This window comes from Cyanistes caeruleus, chromosome Z, assembly GCF_971803275.1.
Source record: "Cyanistes caeruleus chromosome Z, bCyaCae1.hap1.1, whole genome shotgun sequence".
Classification (NCBI taxonomy): domain Eukaryota; kingdom Metazoa; phylum Chordata; class Aves; order Passeriformes; family Paridae; genus Cyanistes; species Cyanistes caeruleus.
The window spans coordinates 48,463,370-48,489,035 of NC_141732.1; the positions used below are offsets into that span (position 1 = coordinate 48,463,370).

Sequence of the window (25,666 nt, forward strand, 5' to 3'; positions counted from 1 at the left end):
TGCCAGCCAAACTTGTGAAGATACATCTTATGATCCAACAACTATTCAAGAAACTTATTAACAGAACCATTCCTCCCATTTCCCAGCCCTGATGGATTACTATATTACTACCATAGTTTAGTCTGTAATATAAACCAGCTAAGGTCTGCACAAATTGAATTTCTCTTTTTTCAATTTAATAAAACTACATGCAAATAAAGTTGCCAGGATACCAATACTGAAGTTTCAAAGTCAAATTGGGAAATGCTAGAAAGACATTAACTTAAATTGTTATTAAATTGTTTATTTATATTTGTTTTCTGACACGTTCTCAATCTATACAGCTGTACACTATTTCAACAATAAAACCCTGACCTGTTTTGGCCAAAGATCATACAGCACACAGAACAAAGTAATAGGCAGCTTTTGCTTAAAATATAAATTCATTTCATGCATAAATACACATTATTCTAGCTGTGTTGTGAAACTTTGACTGCTAATGCTCTCACTTATTTCAGTTGTACTCTGAACAGCAGCACCTGTTTCACAGGAAATTTATGCTTTACCCTACTTTGCCCTCTGAAATAGGGCTCAAAAAAGATCTGGCCAAAATATTTGCTAACTTAAGGAAAGGACTTAAAAAAAATAAGTCTTCTAGTATGCACAGTATGTTAAACCACATTATAAGTCAAATGCACCTCTGACTCAGCTGTAAAACATGAATTACAGAGAAAATTACAAATGGAAAGTTAAAGTAACTTACTTTGCATGACACATAAGAAATCCAGCTAATTTTGGGATCTCTCATCTGCCTTCACAGGTTGATTTTTTTTGCTGTTCTTTCATTCTCCAAAACTCAGTCATTATCAGTTTCTATTACACAGACTACAGCGGCTTTTGTCTCCACATTGTCTTAACTCTTCACAGCATGTTAGCTTTTTGCACTGAATGGCAAAATATTTCCTTGAAAATACATTGTTTATGCAACTGAAGGCTGAAATCAATAAGACATGCTTCCTGCTTGAACCTCTATCTTCTGAACAAGTTACTTTTCAACTTTAAAAACATTATCTGCATAAATACATTTATGAACATACATACTGCCTCTGTAGACACTAATTGACAAGCATGCAATAGTGATCGTACAAGATTTTTAAGTGTAAACTTCTGCAGGTATTTTTTTTCTTTCAGCTGATGGAAGATGTGCAGAAGTAAACTAATTATATAAAATAAATTAAGTGGAAATTTATAGTCAGAATAACTGATGTGGCTCCAAACAAATTAATTTATATGTGAAATAATTTCCTACCGAAGTTAGGATATATCTATATCTGGAAAAATTTTAGTCAAGTCCAAACCAAAAATTACAATGCACAATGCAAGATTCAACGCATCCAAGTCAATGACTGGTTTCTGTAAATGCTAGAAATGCTTAAATGGGTTAGCCCAGTGCCAAGTCCAACCATCAGTAGTACTATGTCTCCAACAGAGACAAAAGCAAATGCTGCTCAAGAAAGAGTGGAAGCTGAACAGTTTCTGCAGTGGGAGTCCAATTTTTCACCCTGGAAATAACACACAGGCACTACTGCTTATTTCTTCTGCTTTAACTGGTTCCCAGTTGCTAAAAGGACCTTTCCACTAATCCCACAGCAGAAAAAAAACCCCAACAAAACAAAAACAAAAACAACTTTATAACCTTTCATGTGAGGGCTTGTTAAAGGCAACTGAAAAAATACCAATCGGGTTACTATTACCACACAGCTACTGCCACCCTTCTACAATTCCAGCAGGTTAATGAAGCAGGATTTACAGGAGTCACATTAATGCTTCCCCAGCAAAACTCTGCTGATTTGTTCTTAGTGATATTTCTCTCTTTGTGATTGTTTGGTTGTTTTCTGGCTTTTTTTTCACTTTCTCCCTTTCACCCTTTTTCCTAAAGACTGACTGCCATCTTCAAAGTATGGAAGCAGTCAGGCTCACTGGTCTGCAGCTCCCTCTGGAGCCTATTCTGTAGATGGGAGTTATAGTGGCAACCTGCCAGTCCATTGGCACACTGGCTGTTAAAAGTAGGGTTAGAGTAATTTCATACTTCAGTTTCTTCACATCTCTGCTTGTGAAGAATATTAACTTTAATATATTTACAAGTAACTACTCTACTTGACCTTATAATTGCTCTACAGATACTTCAAATAGGTCTTATGCCTTTGATCTATCTGCTGCAAATCTTACACCAGTTGTTGGCATCTTCTAATCATTATTAGCATGGAAACATACAATCACAGCAAGCTGGGGTTGAAAGACATCTTGGCAATCACCTAATACCAGAAACTGACCAAGGAAAAAGACTGCTACACTGCTATCATTAAGCAAACCTATGAATTTCCTTATTGTCTTCTTTTTCACTCTATTTAAGTAAAACTCTACTGCAATAGCTTAAGCACCTTTGAAAACCACTCTTCAGAAGACTTTTTAAGGTTCTCAACTTCCCACCTGCATTTGTCCTTTCTCTATTTATTGGTCCTACCTGTTTCTCAGCAATGCAAGCTTAAGTTTCAAATGCTGACCTTTTCTGTGTAAGGGGCATAAAAGCTTCTGCAGTCTCTAGAGAGCTCCTTAAGACTCTTTGGAGGCAGGGGATGGTTTGCAACTATTTTATTTTAATTTTTTTTAAACTGTAGCACGTATTTCAGATTGTTTCAGCTACAGTATATTTCTTAACAGTCTCCAACCAATGTTTCTGTACTGCTTGCTCCAGTCTTCAAGGGTTGATGAGTTTTTGACTAGTTGCTTCATTTTTATGTTTCCTTTCTGGAAAGGGACTATCCCTAGGCCAATTGATTTGGTCCACTCTTTTCTGATATTATTTAAATTAAAACAAATAAACAAACAATACATAAGCCCAATATATAATATATAGGCCTTCCTTCTTTCCCTGGAAAAGTCACAGAGCAAATCATCCTGGAAATAATGTCCACTCACCTAATAGACAACTTGATTGAAAACAACTAGCACACATTTACCATGGAAAAATCTTGCTTTACCAACCTTACTGGATCTGTAAGAGATGACTGACTGTAAGAAAAAAGGGAGAGCAGGCAAGAATGTATAGGTTGAATTTGGCAAGGTATTTGAGACAGTGTCTCATCTTAATGCCAAAGATTTGAGATCTGAATTGAAAATTAGATAAGGTGTCTGTAAAACTGGCTGAAATATTAGGTTGAAGGGGTGATGATATGTCATATGGAGTACAACTGGCAGCTAGCAATTTTAAGTGTTCCTCAGGGACCCATTATAGAGCCAGTACTGTTTACTGTCTTTATTAACAACCTCAAAGATGTGTTAGGTGCCTCACATCAAGTCCACAAAAGATATAACACTGAGGGAAGCAACCGAGGGCTAAGTAGGGGACTGGACCACTGCTAATTGAGACTTCATAGGAAGAAAAAACTGGCTGGTGGGAACTTCATGAAGTTCACTTAAGGCAAAGTCCCGTTACAAAACCTGTTTGAAAGAGGACATGCTAAAAGGCCAATTGGCTCAAGAGCAGCTTTGCAGAAAAAAATCATGTCCTTTGAACCAATATGATGAACATTAGCAGTGACATGCCTTTGTGATGAAGGCTAACAACATGCTGGCTGCAAAGGCAGCAGTCAGTCAATTTACAGAATTGATTCTACTCAGCACTTCTGAGATGGCACGAGTGGCTGTGCCTTGTTTCAGGCTCGTCCAAGAAAGACACTTACCTAAATAGATCAAGTATAGCAAAGGGGCATCAGACTGGTCAGAGGTTATGCATATGTTTTATGACGACAGGATGGAAGAAAACTTCTGACTACCAATTCCCACTTCCTTCTATCCTTTAAAGGATTGCAGGACCATTCTTGGTGCAACAGCCTATTATCACATCAGTTAGAAAGCAGGTCTCATATTTCACTCATGGTCTCATTTAAGACACTCAATGCTTTCTGGTGATTTCTTCTTTCTCTAAAGTAGTACTCCTTGTGGCTGACCAAATAAAATGTCTTACATGTAGAAAATCATACATATCACACTACACCAAACTGAATAAGCTGCATGCCACTGGGGGAACTGCTACCCGCATCCTGAGTTTAATTTTCTTGATCTTGGGAAGGTAAAACAGATACAGCCTCCCTTTTTGAAGCAGTTACTGTCATCCTATCCTATCCTATCTGTGGAGGCTATGGAGCCTGTCAGGCAGATACCAAAAGAGTTACCTGGAAATCAGCACCTCAGACTCCTGGGTTGCCTCACCACTTGGTGAGGTGAAGGACTCAGAAGGTTTCTCTCACAAAGTTTCTTGTTTGTTTCATAAATCATCCAAGTTATGTCACCCTTTAGCTCCTTCCCCAGTTCCAGAATGTTCTCAGTTCTCGGTTCCCCACTGACTTCCCATTCCCACTTCTCCACTCCACATCCCTGTCTCTCCACCCTCACATCCCTGTTGGCTGCTGCTGCTTTCCCTGCCCTGGTACCACCCCCTCAGCCCTTACACACACATTGGCTCTCCATCTCACGCTCCACCCCCTTGCACACCATATTTAAACCACTTCCCCCCATTATCCAGGGTCTTCGTCCCTGGACCATCCCGCAGTGAAACCTTTGCTAGAACACTACACAGAGACCCTTCCAGCTCTTCCCCTGATGGCCTATTATTCCTACCTGGAATGCGTGTGGGTGCCCACCTGCTGTCTGCTGTTCGCCTGAATCCTTGGAAGTCGGGGAAGGCTTTGGGGGCAGTGATGGCTGTGGCTTCACATTCTACAATTACTGTAACTACAAGCTTGATTTAAAAAAAGAAAAAATAGAAAGCGTACTTTAAACTTTTTATACCGGGTATCAAATACTTTTTTCTCTTAAAAAATCCAGTAGTCACTAAATGAAGTGAAAGAAATTGTAAGTTTATATTACAGATTAGGTTCAGTACATTTCCTGCTTCCAATTATACTACTAAGTGGCACAAGTATTTGAGCACAACTTTCTTTCCCAGAAGAGAAATTCAGCAATGAGTGTTTCAAGGAACTGCAGGAGAAAGCATATACCTACAAAAATCTGCAGTCAACTGTCTGCCTTGGCAAGCAATAACATCAAACATGGAGGATGCTTTCAGTTCACCCTTTCACAAGTCTCCTAAAGACAGTGTATCAGCTGACAAGCAGAATGCATTTTAGTTCTATTTTTCAAGAAGAAGTTAAAAGTTCTCTTCTTTAGTTCTTCATCTTTCTGCTTGAGCAAGGAAATACATACAGTGTATGAAATTTATAAATCAGCATTTTTTGAGCAAAACAAATTTTCTGTCCTTTTAAAATTGAAATTTTAAAATTCTATGGCTAGTATTAGTGTTATTTTTGTCAGCATCTGAAAAACACAATCTCAAAATTATGTCTACTAAACAGTATCAAAACTCCTCAAACTCTTAAATGTTTTACAAGAAATGAGGAGGAACTAGAAAGTGAAGTTCATTTAAAGATCAAACCACCATAAAAAAAGGAAGAATATAGTACTTGTAGGTACTCAAGTATTGCAAAGAAAACCATACACAAAACTGCAAAATCAGACAAGTTCTAAACTGAAATACATACAGCAATTTGGAACTCAAAACAAAGTCCGTGGTTATCACAGCAGACAAACAAAAAACTTTTCTATTGAAAGAAGTTTGTTCTGTAGACCCAGAGGAGATAAACTTTTGAACTATAATTAAAGAATGAATGATTGGATTTGATTTGGATTGGATTTGAATACAATGAAGGTCAGAAAAAAAAGACAAAGCCATGTAAGAGTGAGATGTCACTCTGACAACTAAGAGTGAGCTGGTCACATCCAGCTCATAAATCCACATTTTCACACTTTGTCTCATGACAAAGTCAAAGACTACTACAGCATTTTATTGTCTTTGTCACATTTCTGTGTTGTGTGCCCATTCTATTAATTAACTCAGCTTTTAGAAACAGAAGTATATTTTTAAAAATAACGGTATATATTTTAAAATAATAGAGAGATACCAGATACAAACTTTACACAAATGTTTAGCAAATACTGTAAACTATTTTGAAAACTTACACAAACATTTTATTTATATAGGGAGTAGGTGAAATCTTGCAGGGTGTTGAAAAGCCAGAATTCTGTAAAAAAGCTCTTATCCGTTAATAAATTGATGGAAAAAAATAGAAATAAAACCTAACTAAATTTGAATGGGTTTTAAAAGTAATACAAAAACTGTTCAGAATTGTCTCTGTAAATTTACACAAGTAACAGATACATAAAAAATGTCAGGCAAAGGAGATTCATTACAAAGAATACATATCAGCAATTCAAAACAAAGGAAAATAAGCAACCAATGAGTTAAACATCTATAAAGTTTCTTTAAGTCTAAACTCAAATCTGCAGGGTTAATGCTAACCCAGACATTTCTAAAAACTTCCAAGGTTGAAATTGCAATTATCACTTGGCCTGTATCTAGGTGCACTTTTTCATAGGTTTATTTTGATCACTATGGGTTGGTTTTTTTAAAAGAAGATATAAAACATTTTCAAATCATGTCAAACAACTCTTTTTCTGATTGCACTGTGGGAGACTTTACAGTCCTGATTCGTTTATATTTAAGGTTTAGGGAGTCTTAAAGAAGACTGTATAACTGGAAAATATATCCTGAAAATTTGCAGTAACAATGTACCAAATTTCCCAATAATGAAGGTTATGTAATTATGAGTGACATACATGACTACTATTTCTAATTTTAGGACTACACTAATCTTATGTCTGTCTATAAGATGAATTGAAAATGGTCTTTGAAATAACTATTCAGATCCCACACAGACTTTTCAGCTTTTAAAAAGATAGGGGAAAAAAAAAACCAAAAAAGAAATACTAGTTTTGAAATGTAGTTGAAAGAGTAATAAAAACTAGCAGACTGAAAAAAGTCCAGAATTTATGACTTCTTCTAGAAAAAATGTCTTGCTCTTATTTATACTCACATGTTGTACTTTCTAGCAGTGTTGCCAAGTTTAAATGATAGCCCATTAGATGGAGGAAAAGTGACTTAAAGCCATACAGAACCTAGAAACCTGTACTGATTTTCAGCTTTATGCACGCCTGAAACTGCTTAATGGCCTTGAGTCTCCTGCAAAAAGAGGTTATGCTGCTTGTAAGTATATTGGGTAGATTTTAGTGTATTTCTTCAGTAAGTCTTTGTCAACAGTAAGCATTTTCTCATCTGCTTCCTAAACAAGCTGACCTTCTGACAATGTAATCTACTCCAAAGTATTTTTGAAGATTGCTTTGTTGACAAGAAAGAGTGCAGCAGCAATCCTAGATACTCTAGACTAGGTTGTCAGAGACTAATTTCCAGCTCCAAAGAAGAGACACCGAGTCCTTGATTTGAGAGGAATAAGCATCTTAAATTAGCAGGAATCTACTGGCATTTCCTAGAACACTATCAGGATCTTCTAATACGGCAGGTCAGAATGCTAATCGTGTTTTTACATCCTGAGAACAACCTCAAAGTCCTTTGTTTACTATAATTTAACTTCATGAAAAGTCATCCTTCTAATTTGTAGCACATATAGAAAATTCACCATCAAGAGCAGGAAGGTGTGCATCATCCTGTTTTATGTACAAATGCTTCATTTCTATCCTCCAGCTTTGATTGCCACAGTCTCATGTGCCAATATTAAAACAAGGATATTCAGAAATCAAGAGAGATCAAATCTATGGTAATCGATTTGTGTAATAATTTGTATTGTATACATATATACATATATACATTTATATTTATACATATATATTATATATATATAATACATATATATTTTATATATATACAGGTAATAGTTTATGGCGGTATTGCACGTATTTTTCAAGGTACTGATATTGACCCACAATTACAGAATCTGCTGTTTTTCAGTATGATACAATATTCTAGGCTCTATTTTTCACAATATAATACTTTTGATTACTCCTCCTTTTTTCAGGTTTTTTTTTTTTTTTTTAATACTCACCCATTTGGAATACAGGAAGAAGTAGCATATTAAAAACTATGCTATAGAATCATTATGCTAAAAGAATTACTTCTAATTTATTTTAGATTTTAGCTAGGCATCAGCAAGAAATTCTTTGTAACAGTTGCTTACTTATCAAGTTATTAGAATAGAAGAAATGCTCCCACCATCTGCATATAAGCAAGGTTTCTGCAAAACAGACCCTCTTGCTAGAACAAAATATCCTAGTACTCATCATTTTTAATTGTCAGCAGTTCTAAAGATACCATCAGGAGCTCTCACACAGCTCCAAATCTAAGGTACATGTACACATGTGCACTTGGGTCTCAATGCATTAAAGAAAAGGTAATTTAGAAAGACAGCCTGAACTATAGCATAAACTTTCTCTCTGCACTTATGAGTTTAAAGGGCTCCTTCCCTCCAGAGTTGCTGACCCTGGGTTAACCCATTGCCAGAAGACTCTAGTTAGTCCTCTAGCAAACTACTGCCTCCTGAGTAATACACATCCCAAAAGTCAGCCATTGTTCATCAGCAGCTTTCAGCATTCTCAGGTAAGACAAGCAGGAGAGTTCTACACTCCCCTGCATACAGATAAAAGGAATTAAGAGAGCAGGCTCATGGCAGTCTAAAATAAACATCCAAACAAACAATAAGACATTTTTCCCATTTGTCCCAGGGAATCTTATCTGGAAAATAAAACCATGCAGAGAATCTAATTTCTAATAGAGCTGAATACATAAAATGGAATAACCCACTGAGGAAACCGACTCCTTCCCAAGGATTACATGTTGTAAAGACTGCAGCAGGATGACTCTTTGGAGAAATAAGCACAACCAACCACAATCTCCTAATGCATATTGTTCCTGGTATGGACAGATATCAGGGGGCTGGTCCAGGAGCTGCAGCAGTCAGGGAAGCCTTCCTCTGAGTCCATGAGGTTAACTATTGCCTTTTCAAATGTTTTCCTTCAGAGTCATGGAAGACTGCTAAAGACCGGAAAGCCAAATTAAGAAAAAAATCAGACAGAAAAAGAGTGCTGACCAAGCTTTGCATGCTCTTTATCACAGCCCTTTAAAAAGGGACAGCAGCATTGCTTATTACAGTAACCAAAAAAGTGAGTTCTAAAGACACTGGGTCAACAGTGTCAAAGAATTTTTTTTCTTATCCAGAGCTTAAGTTAAACAACAGAATAATCCTTGCAAGGAAAATAGGACAGCAGAAGTAGATCTGTTTTCTTCCCCTCAGAAAAGAAAGGTGCTTGAGAAGAAAGACAGCACATCAACAGAGGAACATCTAGGTAAGCAAAGCTGAATCGCACTTTCTGTTCTTTAGTCTTCTAATTTTTAGAAGGGTAAAAATTCTGCTCTATAAAACTAGAGTAGAACACACATGCACGTTACACATACTTCTGTAAAAAGCCCAGACAGAAAATATAGGAAGAGGCTGTCAAAAATGGTCTCGTATGTCATAATACAAGCATTCATTTTGACTTTCTACTACTCCAAAATTACTTAAAGTCAGGAGAACCAAGCCAGGCAGAAACTTTATCCAGCTTCTACAGGTGAAATACTACTCTGACGGAAATTGGTCACTTTCTTCTTACAGCATTATGATTCAAGTACATTTGCCTGCAGTAAGGGCAAAATATGCTCTTTTCATGTGTCTGTATATTTATGTGTCAACTGACAGCCTTGGAAACTGAGAGCAAATCTGGGAATAGGTGTTTTATACAGACTGTGAGAAAGCAAAAAGCATTACATATGTCTGAGGATAACACTGCCAAGGTAACAGTAAAGCAAAACGTACTAGCATTACTCCCATTCTGTTATCATTCACAGTATCCAGTATCTGATTTACTGGAATTCCTTTACAGGAAAAATATTGTAAACTTACAATTTGCACTAAGAAAACTTAAATTAGTCTTAATTAACCAAGGATATGAAGTATTTGACTACATAGAGTCTTTAAGCTATCTATCTTACTTGTGCACTCACTTCCCAGAAATATGTCTTTATCATTCCTGTTTCCCAATTCAGTCACTTGTAGGATGGATGAAAATTGAAGGAAGAGATATCTTTTGTTGCTAAGTAAAGTCTCCCTGATTTACAACCCACATTCAGGAGCAAAAAAAGGATAAAAGCAACTCCCCCCTTCAACAGTCCAATGTCTGTTCACATAACAAAATTGTGAATAGTGTCATAGTTGTCAAGAGTGCCTTTTGAGATATATTTCAAGTTAATAGTCAGTCCAAAGTCAATGAAACACTGGTGACTAGGATAGTTTCCACACATGCAGCATAAGCTTTAGTTTGCAAAAGGATGGTAGAATCAGATGCCTAACATTTTATCTGCCATTTAGCAATCTTTAATTTGTCTTGCTGCAGGACAAAATCCAGCTTATTTATCAAGAAGTGCTTATCAAAAATACAAATGTTACATTGTGTGAATTACGTTTATTATTCTAATTTGCAAGTTTCCATTCCTTTAAAATAAGACCATCAGAACAGCCTCAATAAACAGTGTTTGTACCTGTACTAAGTTCAAAACAGATTCAACCTCAAGGGCCAAGACCGGAGTACCAGTGACATCAATATAATTCAGAGGAGATCACAGTACAAGGGCATATCACCCATCATATGAATATCAAGAGAATTTTGTTGTTGAATCAGTCCTTCTAACCTTTATAAACCTCAGATGACAATATGCCAAAGTGTCTTGCCTACAGCCTGCTGTTAGTATGGAGCTGGTTTACAATAATGCAAAGTAAGGATAAAAATTAATTTCTTAATTTATTTCTTCCACTGAAGAATTTGAGTTTTAGGAAAATTTTGACTATTCCATGTTTATACTCAAGTGATTGTGTTTGAAAAAAGCAAATATAACAATAATTCTTAGAAAATGCATTCTGAATTCCTTAGAAATTAGAAAAATATCCAAAAGCATTAAAATAGATTAAACTTTTCCATGTATATGCATATTCTGCCTCATACAACAAAAGACAGCTGAATAGTTTATCACAACTATCATGCTGGGTCACAATAAAGGTCCACTAAGCACCAGCATTTGACTTTCTAAAATTACAAAACAGCATGCTTTAAGAAATGCTTCCAGAGATAAAGCAAGAATACAGAAACAACATTTAATAACTTTCATTGTAAAATATTATTTGCACTCTCTGAAATAAATGTTTCTACATATTTTCAAAGTTCAGTTGTTGAAGTTCCACATGGTATTACCAAAGCTGAGACACATGGAATCATGAAAATTTATTATTTCCCTTCCAAAATCAGTACTATATAAAGGCACTTGCTACCTTTACCAGAAATACCAGAACTTTCACAGAAGGCACTGTAGAGAAACTTACTTCCATTACTCACTCCTTATTTTCTTAAAATAGCAGTCTGACATGTTAGCAGCAATCAGTGTGCTTTGGTGTTAGAGACTGTACGTTCATAGGCTTCTTCTGTGAACATTCAGTACAGTTTAATATGACACACTACTTATTTATTTTTATATGTGCATATGTATCTGTAGACTAATAAACCAGAAATTTCCATCTAAATGCTCAAGACCTTTTTTCTAGGCCAAACAGAGGGATAAGAAAAAAGACAGTTCTTTTGCAGGTGGTGTGCTTACCATCAGTACAACAGTTCATTTCTAAACCAAATAATCTACAGAAATCACTGTGATCCAACAGTGAGGCAAGCATTAGCTCTGTGCAAGCAATACAAAGGAAAGCTGACCTTAACTTACTTCACCATCTCTCTGCTATTTTTTCTCCTTGACAATGCCCAATTTTTATCACTAATGCAACTTTAATTCTGTGTTTACCTTCTTCTGTATTATTAAAAAAAATACTTAGCAGCATGACTCATGCAATATGACACAATTCTGTCATATATGAGAAGGCACTGACATACAAGACAAGTCTGATTAAATATGAAAGAATAAAGGAAAAACACAAACACACTTGATATTAAAAAAAACCAACTAAATCCTCAAATTAGTCTGTCAGCTAGGATGCATTAAATTACAAGATATAGTGGACACAGGTAAGAAATGTCCTAGAGACAATCTGAACAATTAAAAAGCACTAATCTCATCAACCTTGATAGAACCTTCCCACTGGAAAACAGTTAGTTGACATAGTGTTTGGTGATAATGTTAACTGAAATCTTGCTAGAAAAGAAAAACCCAACTAATCCTCTTCACTAAAAGGGCCATTTTGTTCATATGTAAAAGCCCCTACCTGAGTTCATGTGGCATTTACAGTTCTGACTTTGGTCCTATGAAAACACCTCTTGGAAACTATACTCTGCATTACACCAAAAGCTGCTGATTTCTTACATTTTAATTTATTTGCAGTGCAGTCGTTCCCAGTCTCACACTTGAGCCTTTCATTTTCACTGCCATATTCAGCACAGTCAGTAAGCATGCACTTTGTCAAAACCCTCAGAAGTTACAAGACCATCTGTAAAATTTAGGCTGGAATTGTTTCCAGTAGAATGAAAGGTGGTATTTCAGATTTTTATCTATCCTAACTTAAGCAAACACATACACACCATCATTTTAACTATATATGCCTTTGAACTACAGAATTACTAACTGCAGAAAAAAGTATACAGCCCTGACCTATTGGATTTGAGTTATTATTAGTAGGATGTCTGCTATGTCCCAGCACTCCCAAGACTGAGAACCAGAAAGATTACTTTACAGAGAAAACATGCAAGTCAGAAGGGCTGTATGCTGTAGGTAACACTTTTTAACACTGATGTAGTGTGAATGCACTTTGTTACAAATTCATCTAGTACATGCTGTACCTATTGAGTAGAACCAAGAAAAAATTACTGGGATATTTGGATGTTGCACAAAACAATGGAGGTCTAAAAATAAAAGTCTTTTATGACCAGGTCTCTCCTATTGCCTGAGACTGTCAAGATTATCAAAACCGTATTTTTCAGCAGGTTCTGTAGCTAAAGAAGGAGGGAGAAAACACACACTCAAGAAGGGAAAGAACTAGTAAAGCCTCTGTTTGTGTTTCTTACTGCTAGCATTCCAGCACACTTAATTTAGCTTTTCTCCATCATACCCATTCTGACAGTGAGAAAAAGAGGCATCACATGGTGTTGCTGGTACCAAGATAGGCTCCTGTCAACTACTTTGTCACATACCAGGTACACAACAGTAGCTTTCACTCCACAGGAATAAGGAAAGCAGAAACCACAAGGTCTTGTTCACCTGAAAATGGAAGGCTTATCAGAAAACTTTTATTAAATAGCTGCTACAGCAGAGGAAGGATATGACTGAGGCTGTAGTGATCCTATATGCTTTAAAGACACAGAGCACACTTCCTATAATGGACGACGTGCACAATTACAGGGCACTCACACAGACAACAAATTTCCAGCTAGCTGTAAATGACGACTTACATCATCATGTCTAATGTTGAAGCATGTTCTTTGTCAAGTAATTGAGTGTTGCTGGTTTCTATTACAAGGTTGACTACAAATAATGCAGAATGAAAGATGTGAAATTGTATAGATTCCACAATAGTTTATACCCAGTCATCTATACATTTACAAAGTCTGTACATAAAGGCCAAAGGGACAGGGTATCCCTATGCTCCAGCTAACCAGTTTTTGATATGGAAATGCTGAAATAGTTTAAATTAGCCAGCTGGCAATCAGGTAGCTGAACAATTGGATGTGCAGTGAAGCAGTTCTTTGGAATGGTACCTGTGAGTCCTTCGGTCCTTCAAGCTGTCCATGAGCCAGCAGTGTGTCCTGGTGGCACATTGGGAAGAGCATTGCCAGCAGGTTGAGGAAGGTGATCCTGCTGCTCTGCTCAGCCCTTGTGAGGCCACATCTGGACTTCTGTGTCCATTTCTGGGTTCCTCAATAGAAGGGAATTATGGAGCCCCTGGAGCAGGTCCAGTGGAGGGTTAAAAACATGATTAATGTATGTGCATAATAAAGACATTTTACATCATTGCTCTATGCCTCAGAAAATGGAAGAGAAAATCTTCCCTGTAGATTAAATACATAAGCAAGCAGTAACAAATAATCCTATGTTCCAAACTCACTCTTTGGTTTAGTCAGATAGAGAAATTATACATTTTAAAAGTTACAACTACTTAAACCAAAATAAAATCCCTACACAGACTCTCTTCTTTAAGCAAAGGTGCACTGGTTTTGGTTTATGTATGTTCTATGTCAACTTATAGATAACAATTAGTAAGCTCCCTCAAATTAAGTGCATTCACAAAACCTATGGGCTAACCTGATTTGCTTACACTGCTTGTAACATTACTCATATAAGTAACTGGTTCAACTCCATAGGTCATGTTCTTTATCCACAGAATTTAAAAACAAAAAATTTTTGTTTTTAACAAAAGAAGCTCTATCCACATATCTAAAAAGTACAATTAATTTTCTTAAGAAAATGAGCTGAAATCCTGAAACGGTGACTTCTTTCAATGACTTAAAGACTGTCATTATTAGAGAGATATAAACCCTGCAATTATGCATTCATTTCTTCCTTATTTCAACTAACAGTAAGTGGCATTGCCTGTAAGACCAAACAGCGCCTAAATCCACACAAGGAGTTCACCTTAATGAACACAATGCTGCACTGGCTTCTTACTAAGTCCTTACCATGTGGACTTTCATGAATCCATTTTGTCTTACAAATGCTGTATTTTGAAGAGCTCAGCTATTTGCTCATACCATCTCACCACAGTCTAGTCAAGGTCAATGATCTGCAACATACCAGACATAAGGCTGTTCCCATAAATGGGACTGCACAGGAACTCTAGAAAAGCAGTCCAACTGTACCAATCTTCCAGGTGTGAACAATATATATATATATATATAAGCAATCTCTCTTGCATGGCTTTGTGTGGAAAAAAGGGCTTATGTAATTGCCTGTGGTGAATGTGTTCTTTAGTGATGGAAGAGGAATTACATGTATGCAATTACATACATGGCAAGGTGTTCTTTCCTACATAAAAATTAAAAATAAAAACACACAAAATAATTGCATGTGATAATTTGTTGTTGTAGCTTAAAAACAGAAAAAAAAAAAAAAAAGACAACGAAGTGACAAGAACAGGCACACAATTTTAACTGGCAGATATAAGAATACCCCATGTAACACAGCTACTGGCAACATTGCCTATAATACACTAAGGGAGATTGTGGTCAACACAACTTACATAGAACAAAACAATTTGCTGCTGTTGAAATTCTGTGATAGCAACCTTCATGATATTGACACAAAATGGGTTTACATTGTGATCCATCGGGAAAACACATTTTCTTTAATGCTGACAAAAACAAAGTCTGAATAAAACTTTATATGATGTCTTGATTCTTAAATTAAAACAGAAAATCATAGTTACTTACAGAAAGTGTTAAATCACAGCAAAGGGCTAATTATACCATACTAACTTCCTTTTGTCTAGTATAAAAGGACATTTTTTTACTTTGCCTGGCTGAGTGTAATAGCCTATGAATTATGAGATCAAAGCAGCAAACTGTATGTTTTCTAAAGTAAGAGTTTCCTTCACCAAGTTTTACACTTACTACAGCTGAAAGAGCTGTGTGAAGGGATCAGCACTAAACCCAAAGGACAGGCTGTGCACAGCAAGAAAGAGAGCAACTCCCTCGTGCTTTTTGCAGGTCACTACCAAGGACCATGTTAGCAGATCCACACCAGACCCTTAACAGGCAGTTCTGCTGCTACCAGTAATTAGCTTGGACAGCTCTGGCTCCAGGAGTAGCAGCAAGGCTACACCATAATGAGCTCAGCTGGGATTAGCAGGACAGGGCAGGGAACCAAGAGAGCTGAGGCATTCTGCATTGCGTATGTATCACAGAGATCAAACAAGGATGGCTGGCTAGGTTATCCCCTCACCACCTCATTCCAAAAATGAAGCACGGCAGTGTGTAAAATACAGGCTAATGAAGAGCGACACCTCCAACAGATGAGAGCCACATTAATTAACACAATCCCTAGATCATGGAATACAGTTTCTGTTAGTGCTAGCAAACTTGTAACTTGTCACTGATTTAAGGGGGAGAGAGAAGGGGAAAAAAAAAAAAAAAAGGAGCTGATGTTTTCCTTTTCTCTGTTTGGTAGATGTTTTTATAATGGAATTTTGCAAGGAATTCCTCTTGTATGGCCTGTAAAGCACTTCAGAAAAAAAACGCAGTATGTTTCTTTACTTAAACACCATTTAAGAAACAAACTCACTTCTCAATCAATAGCTTTTTTTGCTCCCTCTTGAAAAAAGCCAGTTCATTCCATATCACATGAGGATCCTCTTGACAAAGCTGATAGGAACCTGTATTATGGTATCTGCTTTTACTATTTTAAAGCCTGTTTACGAGTTAAAAAAGGTTTTTTGTTTTCAAATATCTAAATGTTTTAGGAGAAACAGAATAAAAGGACCCCCGCTTTCAGAAAATACACATTTTCAAGTACAGCATGCAGTGAATCTGAATTTTTTATGAAGTGTACATTCTGAGGCATGAAACCTTAACTGTGGTAATAAAGAGAAGTTCAATTACATAGTTTCAGACAGATATTGTGCTAGTACGACATCATGCCTCCAGATGACATGTGGCAAAATAATGTCACCCACATTCTGACAACATTGCTTTAAATACTGGTATGTAAAGAAAGAAGAAGTTAAAATCATCACATAATCTCTTGAAAATAAAGGGAGAGTCTTCATCTCCTCTAATGCCCCACCAAGCCAATCTGGAAGTTGTAGCTGATGCCCATTCTAAATCACACTGCTGTTATGCAGTTTCATAAAGGAATTCGCTATCTATGTATTAATAAAAAGCATATTGACTTTAGAAGTACAGAAAAATAAAATAAAAATGTTTAACAGTTTTTCTGTGATTATAATATTTTTAGGTATTTTAATAATGCCAAAGATAAAAGCTGTATTAAAAAATCCTTTATGAAATCAATTTAAAACTGCAATCTAAATTCCTACAGGGCATAGAAATAAACTCCTAGACAATGTGGTAACCTCCTAAGGCCTCCATCATCTTTGCAGTCACGTACATCAGTGCAAGTTGTATGTACACTGACAGGTGGATTAGGTCACATCAGCTGCCATCTCAATAGCAGATATTAATCTATGAAGAATATGGGGAATGGGGTCCTCCATCACTTACAAAGGATCAGAAATGCCACATAAGCACCTGATACTGAGTTCTTAATGCACAATTTACATTACAGCAGCACTATACAGCTTTTTGAGATACCAAAATAACAGCCTTATTGTTACAGACTGCTTTTGTGTCTTGTCTCCTTTGTTGAAGTGCATTAAAAATGAAAACCAAACCTCCTTTAGTGTGGCTTCATACAAATCTAATCTGATGATGAAAATTATTGAAACCTTGTTATTTTCAGCTCATCTTAAATAGAGATGAAAAAGTTAGATGACTAAGTGAAGACTGGCCCATCCCTACTTTTCCCAAATACATTCATTATAACACAAGCTAGTCTCATTTACTTTTAGCAGAAACAGAATTCACCTTTGTCTCTCCTTCCCTTTTATTTTTCTTTTTTTTTTCCAACTGTCAGAACCAGAACACCCAGTGCTTCACTGTATATAAAGTTTAAGATTTTAATGTCTTTATCTAGTTCAATTTTTTTTATCTTGTTAGCCTCGGCCTCTCAGTGGATATGAAAGCCTGTCTAGGTATAGATATAGAATTAAATAATACCGTTGAATTTAGTAACTATCATCCTCAAGTTACTTCTAGATTGCACTAAATTTAAAGCAGTGAGCTAGAAGAAAAAAAATCCGTATTTTTCCAAAAAAAACTTAAACCTTTTCATTATTATTTAACTAAATATATTTGCCATTATGCTTGGGTATTTCAAAAAATGTTCCTGTGCTACCACCAATGCCTGCAGCAAATTTGTACTTTACCATTGTTTTCATCCACACTTTTTTCTTTCCCTTTTGAAAGACAAACTGCTCCTAAGTAAATGCTAGTATTTCAAAGCAATGCAAATCTACTAAGATAGGCCATAGCATTACTTATATATGAGGAACAGTTAATCATTCACAGTGGGATGCTTTATGTCACCCCAGACTCAGAACAGCTACCAGTTTTGCAGCATTTTCTGTGACTCTCTTTTTGTTCAGAGAGAGTTATAAAGTTAGTGTCAAGATCAGTCAGTATTGTTCTAACTGCAAAAACAATTATTTTTAGTAAAACACAAGTGTTTACTGAGCTGTTAGGTGAATGCTAAAGCCCTGCTATAGCCACACAGAAATTCCTTTCTTGAAACAGGTCCTGAAAAACAGCAGTGCTTGAAAACTGAACTAATAAGAAATGTTTTCATACCTCTAATTGCATCTGTTTACCAAAAATTCTGTCTGCTAAGGACTAAAAAAAAGAGAATTTTTGCATAAAATTTTCACTGTTCTGTATAGAGCCTAAGGGAGAATGATATACAGAATGTTCATTATGCAAATTTTATGTGGTAAAGTCTTTCCTCTTTCCATTAATAAAGATATATTACTGCATTTTTTGGGTAAAATTATCAGAAATAATTTAGTTTTAAATAATTTAACAGATGAAAACACCCTGCTTTCATGCACATATTATTTGATTTTTCCCCATATAAGGAAGAAGATTTTAGCTTCAGATAATACATGAATTACTAAATGTTAGAGAGGGTATTATTTCTATATTTTAATGAATAAAACTATATTTGAAAAACTGTTTGAAACATAATGAGCAACTGTTGTGTTACAGAAAATTAAAAACATGCAGTCAACAAAATAAAAGAGGAATTAGACAAACATTAGGAAGCAGTCCTAGCTGACCTTTGTCCAGTACTCAGACTCTCAATGGGAACCTAAATAAAATAAGTCAAGGTGTCAGCTCAACATATTTCCTCTTGGTTTCAGCTCTAATATTTATCATATAGGGGTAAGTCATGTATTCTGCTTTAACAAAGGAAAGTCTTGATCACCACACAGTAGCTTCTTCCTTCAAATTACATTCTCTTTTGAATACCTATGTAATACTTCTATTAAGATTTCTTGTGTAAGGAAACTGTTTTTAATGAGCTATGTAACTTACCTGCTATCACCCTCTTCCCACTGCTTTAATTGCTCTTTTAGTGCTCTGTAGTTGGTCTGTAACATCTGCAGCCTCTCTTCATGTTTTCCATAGGCTGCTCTTAGCTCATAAGATTCTTGAGACTGTATGAAACCAGAAAAACAAAATCAGGGTAGGACAAAATGTAAGGGACTGTTACACAGATCACAAGAAACAAAAGCTGTCTTTTAGCAACTACTATGAGACTCAGAAGTCTAAATAGAAAGATCAGGACTCACAGTCCTTGAGGTCAAAGTTTTCTTATTACTACTTTGGAAAATTCCGCTGATTTGGCAATTCACTTAAATATTATTTTTGTGCTGCTGAAAGTTTTAAAAATTTACTACCAAAATGTCAGCTTTTATCTGCTGAATGCATAGGCCTAATACATTTTAAAACACATAGACTGAAAAAGGATTGTTGGCACTGTTTTTTCATTAAAACCACTTTTTTTCTTTTTTTTCCCAATGCAAAACTGATCTATGTATTTTCAAAGGAAATACTGACCGCATGAAAAAAACTTACACTTAAATGGCTTCAGGATTTCCTCACATATTGTTTCTGTAAATACATATATACCTGAAACACCTAGACTTTGTTGTCTAGTAACGCAGCAAACAAGAAATAAAACCATTTTTTACAATGGCTTTTATATAATCAAAACCATACAAAAAAAATGTACAGAACAGAGAGTAAAATATACCTTGATTTATATAACAGCATAACATCATGTGACCTTAAAAACAGACTTTCCTAAAGGACAATACAGTGCTATGGAAAAAAAACCCAAAAAACAAAACAAAACAAAAAACCCCCAAAGAAGAAACATTTCACAGCATAAAGCAAGTCAGACCCTGGCACACACTAGTAAAGAATTCACCAGCAAAGAATTCATTATGCTGTAGCAAAATTTGCAATCAGAGCTTCATTTTCAGTTCAGTGGGAGCTCTGCTTGTAGAGCAACTACAAAACTAAATAAATCAAAGTACTTTATTTGCAAGTATTTAATTCTTATATGTAAGGAGGACTATTAAGCATAAGTCAATGAATTAGACAGAACAATAGTCAGAGCTGCAAACAATAAAAATTGAATACCACTATATAAACATGGCAAGTTCCAGGGTACTGCTAACTACAAAGTACCCATACTAAGCTTGGCTTATCAAGTGCAGCCCAGCTTTCATGATGCACAGAGTTGAAAGATATCAGCTACAGTTTCAAATGGTACTATATACAAAATTCCAGAAATTTTCTGGAAGTGACTCAGGAAACAGAAAGGTTTAGGAACAGAATCAAGTACAATGTGACCCTGCCATTAAATACTTTCCCAAAGTGGTGGTGGTAGGTTTTTTCTGAAACAACCTCTCAACCAAATACATTTATAAATTTTGTATTGTTTAGAAAGTACTTTTGACTCATTTTAAGTGACTCATGTAAATACCACAATGATATTAAAAACAACCACATAAATAGCAATATGAATGTTAGACTAAGAACGCAGAGACCATTACCAAGCTTTTCAAGAGGAAATAGCAATAATAAGATAATAATTGTAAGAATACAATTATACATATTGTGTTTTCAAGAGAAGTTCATGAAACAACTGTTCTGAGATTGTTTGATATTGCTAGCAAAAACTAGTCAAGTCTGGCGGGGTACTGGAAAATAATGTCTTCAATATAAATCCTCATAAGCTTATTAGTGTCAATGCCCTTTCAGAGATGCAACCAACTGTAGAATTTGGCCTTTCCTATTTATGAATCTACATTTTTCATTATTGCTTACCTGTTCTATTATCCATTCTGTTACAGTTACTGCCTTCTCTTATCACTTGCTCTGCTCTTGCAGAAATAGAAATTAGACAATTAACTGCCCTAATCACTCTATTGAATTAAGCACTTTAGAACTTAAAATATTCACTGAAATTTCCATAATCTGTTAAGATTCATCGCTGTCTGAATTAAGCTATATTTCATAACTAAACTGTCTTCTATAGTTTTGTATATATTTACAGAAAAGGGACAGAACAACCATTGCTAACAGTGCTGGACCTCCAGATTATTCTCCAGCTGTCCCCTGTCACCCACAGTACTACTTCCCATGCAAAATGAAAAACAGTAACAGAAAGTTCAATCTGCAAGAGGAAAAATCCCACTGTCTATTAAAAAAAAAAAAACAACCTTTTTTTTTTCTTTTTTTCTTTTTTTTTTTTCCCTTTTGGAAGGCCGCTCAGACAGGATAAAAGATTATAACCACTCATTCAAATTTTTGTTGAAATTGACCTGATGTTACAGCAAAAAGGGAATTTAAAAAATTACACTGATTCAATTATTTGACCATGCTTAGGCTTACAAGAACTGAAGCACCTAATAGTTTCAAAAATAGTTTTCCCACTAACAGTTATGTGGATAAACTGCAATATTCATTCAGTATTTGAACACTATACATGGAACAGGACTACAGATGAAATCATAAGTAAATATGAGTGTGATCTTGCTCACACAAACAAGTATTAAGGTGGCCCTAACGACTGATAAGTTTTATTTACACCCAAAAATTTTAGAACCTAAAAAGGATGAGAAAACTCAAAGGGAATAGTTCCTCTTGTGTTTTGAGACCTTTCCAGTTAAAGCCAGGATTATCTCCTTTAGGCTACACCAGGCATCACAGCTCTAGGAGCAGTACAGGAGAACATGAACGTATTCTCAGTTTGTATCAAATACCTATTTCTCAACAACCAAGCTCTTATCCTCTTCTTAAAGACCAATAGTAAATTGAATTACTTATGCTTTGGACCAATCTAAGTAGCAGCTTAATAATTTGTTGTAATAAAACCCAGAATATACTCTTATTTTTTTTGATGTTCTCTTCTGTAATCAAGGGTGCAGTCATACTCTGTTACTTTTTAGTATGTCCAGAAACAAATCCAATCCTGTATAAAAACTCTGAATTTAAATGATCACCCCATTTATACTAGTAACAAAGAGCCAACTTTTCTTGTTCAGAAATTAGGCAGCTGAGAGAACAGGAAAAACCTGTCAATGGGACATTGACCTTTTCTGCTCCTTTGCAATACTGACTGGGACATTCCTGTTCCTGAAAACTGCAAAAATAGAGCTGTTCTTTTTTTTTGTTGTTTTTTTTTTTTTTTCACAATTGTTACCAGTTTTTTGACCAATATATGAAGTCACCATTTCACATTCCAGACATGCATCATCAGAGTGTGTATTGTCAGAGCAACCATTTCTCTCAGCAAGAAAATTTCAAGTAGTCACATAGACAACACTTCTTTTGAGGAGGCAATTATGCAAGGACCAGTTTTTGAAAATGTTGATCAAATCCATTTTTCCTAGTTACAAACAATGCCTGAGAGAAGGCTAGCATTAAGAAATCACAAAATAGCAATAGAAATGTTCTGACATTAACTTTTTTACAGCTTAGTCCACTGTCATGCTGGCACTAGCCTCACTGAAATATGAATGTAGTGCCACAACATGTTTACTATGATGACCTGGACCTCTACAGCTTCTTTTCAACCCATTAAAGCATTTTGCAAAAGAAGCCAAGTAGATTTTCAAGAGAAAATGCAGGAAGTTCGTGTATTCACTTTCAAGGAGAGATTTAGCCCTTAAAGACATCATGGATTTCTGTGATAGAGATCCCACACCTGTAACATCATAAAGCTGCACAGATTTTTAAATTATACTTGAAGATTAAATAGAAGATAAGTAAAGGCAGTATGGTGAATGGTACAAATTATTATATGAGGTTATTCAGAGAGAATTCTTTCTCTTCTGTATCTGCCTTCCTTCACTCCTCTTTCCAGAAGAAATGTGGAGCTCTCTTATCATTTAACCATACACACTGATGTGTGTTTTGCCTCCAAGAGCAGGACAGCTGGAGCCTACAGTTCCAGAATAATCTGTAGCATCAGTATCAGGCAGGCCAAGTAAGAGTAATGAACAGGAAACCTCCCAAAGGCCAGTTCTCAGGTTTAGCTGGTGGGATGTGCCTTAGATTTTTCAACAGAGAGAAAGAAACGAAACAAAATTAATTTTCTGTCTCCCAGGAACAAACTGGAAGGCTGGATCTGAAGTCTAAATAACTTCTCCTGTTCATGTACTCTACATGTGCTAAGACAGTGCATTAAACTCTCCCAAGCATACAGGTGGATAAACTATGGCATTTGTGCTGAAATATACTTCCCACTTACAGTTTTTCTAAAATTCACTTACCACTATGGTTGGTAGAGCTCCCAAATTTTTTCACTTACCTAACTTTTATCACAGGATGCTCAATATAAACTGTTCTCCTTTAGGCTACACATACTTGAAAATATCTTTCAAATTCCATAGCTGAACAAGGATAAGCAACAACAAAAAAAAAAAAAAAAAAACAAAAAAAAAAAAAAAAACCAAAAAAACACGAGGAGGAGTGGGAAGAAAAGGAGGAGAGGGAAGAAGAGGACAAATTTCAAGTTTTTAAGAAAATATGACTCAGGATTTGAGTTTTGCATTCAGAGGTGCCAATTTTAAACCAATAGTTTCTTCAAAAGGTACTGTATTTCTGTAGCAAAATACCAAACCAACAAAAATACAGCTACAAAAATCTGTGAAACGGGGACAAAATGAGAAATTGTAAAACAAGCTCAATTAAGATTTTCTACAAAGGCTTGGAGTGAGGGAGATTGTTATTTTTTTTAAAATAGCATTTATTAGACCAGCAACTAACTGAGCCATAACTTACACAGTTTCCAGGGGTCAATCTTTTTCAAGTAATTGACCTCAGCATTTTAAAGTATGGCTTTATTGTACAGAAAAAAATTATTTTTACTTTCGGTGCTTCTACTTTTTGATTTATTTCATATGAACACGTCAATTTCTCAGAATATATATCCTCAAACACAAACTTTGAAAATGTATTTAACAAGTATGTGTTACTGATGACAGCTCAATTAGGTTTCTGCAGGACTTCAAGATTACTCACACAGTAAAGCAAGTAGGTAAACTAATGAAGAGTGCTCTCTGATCCAAAGAGACTTACAGTCCATAAAAACATGTGTCTAATTCTTAAAATGTCTGTTTGTTTTGGTATATCTTTATCTATGCAAGCTTATAGCTAGCAGGCTTTTTATTTTTATTTAATGTTCACCTTTAGCTGTAGTGTCTTCTCTAAGTTTTCAATCTTCCTTTCAGCTATTTTAAGCTTCTTTAGTTCCTCTGACTCTCTAAAAGAGCTCTTTGGGGACAGAGACCTTGAACGTTTCACAGGTGGTTTCTGGAGAATAAAACAAGGACATGGTTGAACTAGTTGGAACACCGGATTATGAAAGACATGCAGAATTAAAGAAGAAGTAATTTTGAATACTAATAATGAATTATAAAAAAAAAAAAAAAAAAAAAAATCTGCACGGAATACCAGAGAAATAACAAGCAGAATTACCACAGCGCTACCACTAAAGGTTTCTCTGTGACTCGTTAATGAGAATATTCATTTACATTTACATTGTTTCTTTCAGAATAATGATGTCCCATTAGGGAAGACTAAAGGGTTATAGACTCAGAAATGCAAGAAACCTCATTACAAAGGAGGGGATAGAGGCTGGTCTAATTGCTCTATAAGGGTCCAAGGTTACACTTGATAGGACAACCAGAAACAAGAGGGAAAGGATTTTTTTCCCTTTGAAATAGTTTAACACACTGTGAAGTTGAAGGAACAATATGCTTGAGGAATATAAATACAACAGACAGTAGATCTTATACCATAATGACCATATGGTCATTAACTATAATGTGACTAACTAGAGACAAGAATATGTTTATATTATGTACAGCTTCATATAGCAATCTGGAAAAGAGTATGTGAAAGTAACACTTAAACTGGGCAGCTTTCTTGCTCATTCTATGTCATATGTCCTTATGGCAGAGAAAGAAAGGCCTCATAAAATTAGACTTTCAGATTTTCAGAATAACTTTGTTTAAGAAGAGTGAAATACTAACACACACTTAATGCCAATAAGGTAAAATACTGTTGTGCCAACACATAAAGTCAAACAGAAACTTAAGGTAAATTGTGATTACTCTTGTTGCATTATGCCACTTTCTCTGGGAAATAACTGATGTACAATAAAAGGAATGAAGGATAAATTCTTCTTTGATACTATATATATATCAGTATTTTCACTAGTCCATTAAATTAAACTAATCTTTAGTATCTTATTTAGCAACTGACATTTTTTTCTTTGACCACTACCTTCCAGTATGAAATATGTACAAGTCATCATGCACCACATTTTCATTTTAAATAGTATGGGTTTCCATAAAGGAGAAAAAAAAAAAATCTATCAAGAAATATCAAAGAACAATAGTTTATATTTATATTTTTGAATGTAAACATTTCCAATGTGATTTTGTCATTTGATTTCAGGATTCTTTTGCTTATGACACACAACTGAAAGAGACATAAGAATGCCCAACAAACAACCAAGCAAGATTTTTTTTTAAAAAACCGTGTTACACCCTCACAAAAAAGCCCC

The 25,666-nt window shown here is 35.4% G+C and overlaps 1 protein-coding gene across 1 annotated transcript in view; it reads right to left on the minus strand.

Moving 5' to 3' along the window:
- CNTLN (centlein) overlaps nucleotides 1–25,666 on the minus strand; it is a 191,104-nt gene that overhangs the window by 60,262 nt on the left and 105,176 nt on the right. Inside the window, 5 exon segments of the mRNA XM_086869809.1 lie at nucleotides 4,660–4,780; nucleotides 9,801–9,859; nucleotides 9,977–10,092; nucleotides 19,114–19,235; nucleotides 24,283–24,408. Coding sequence (XP_086725935.1) covers nucleotides 4,660–4,780; nucleotides 9,801–9,859; nucleotides 9,977–10,092; nucleotides 19,114–19,235; nucleotides 24,283–24,408 — 544 coding nt within the window.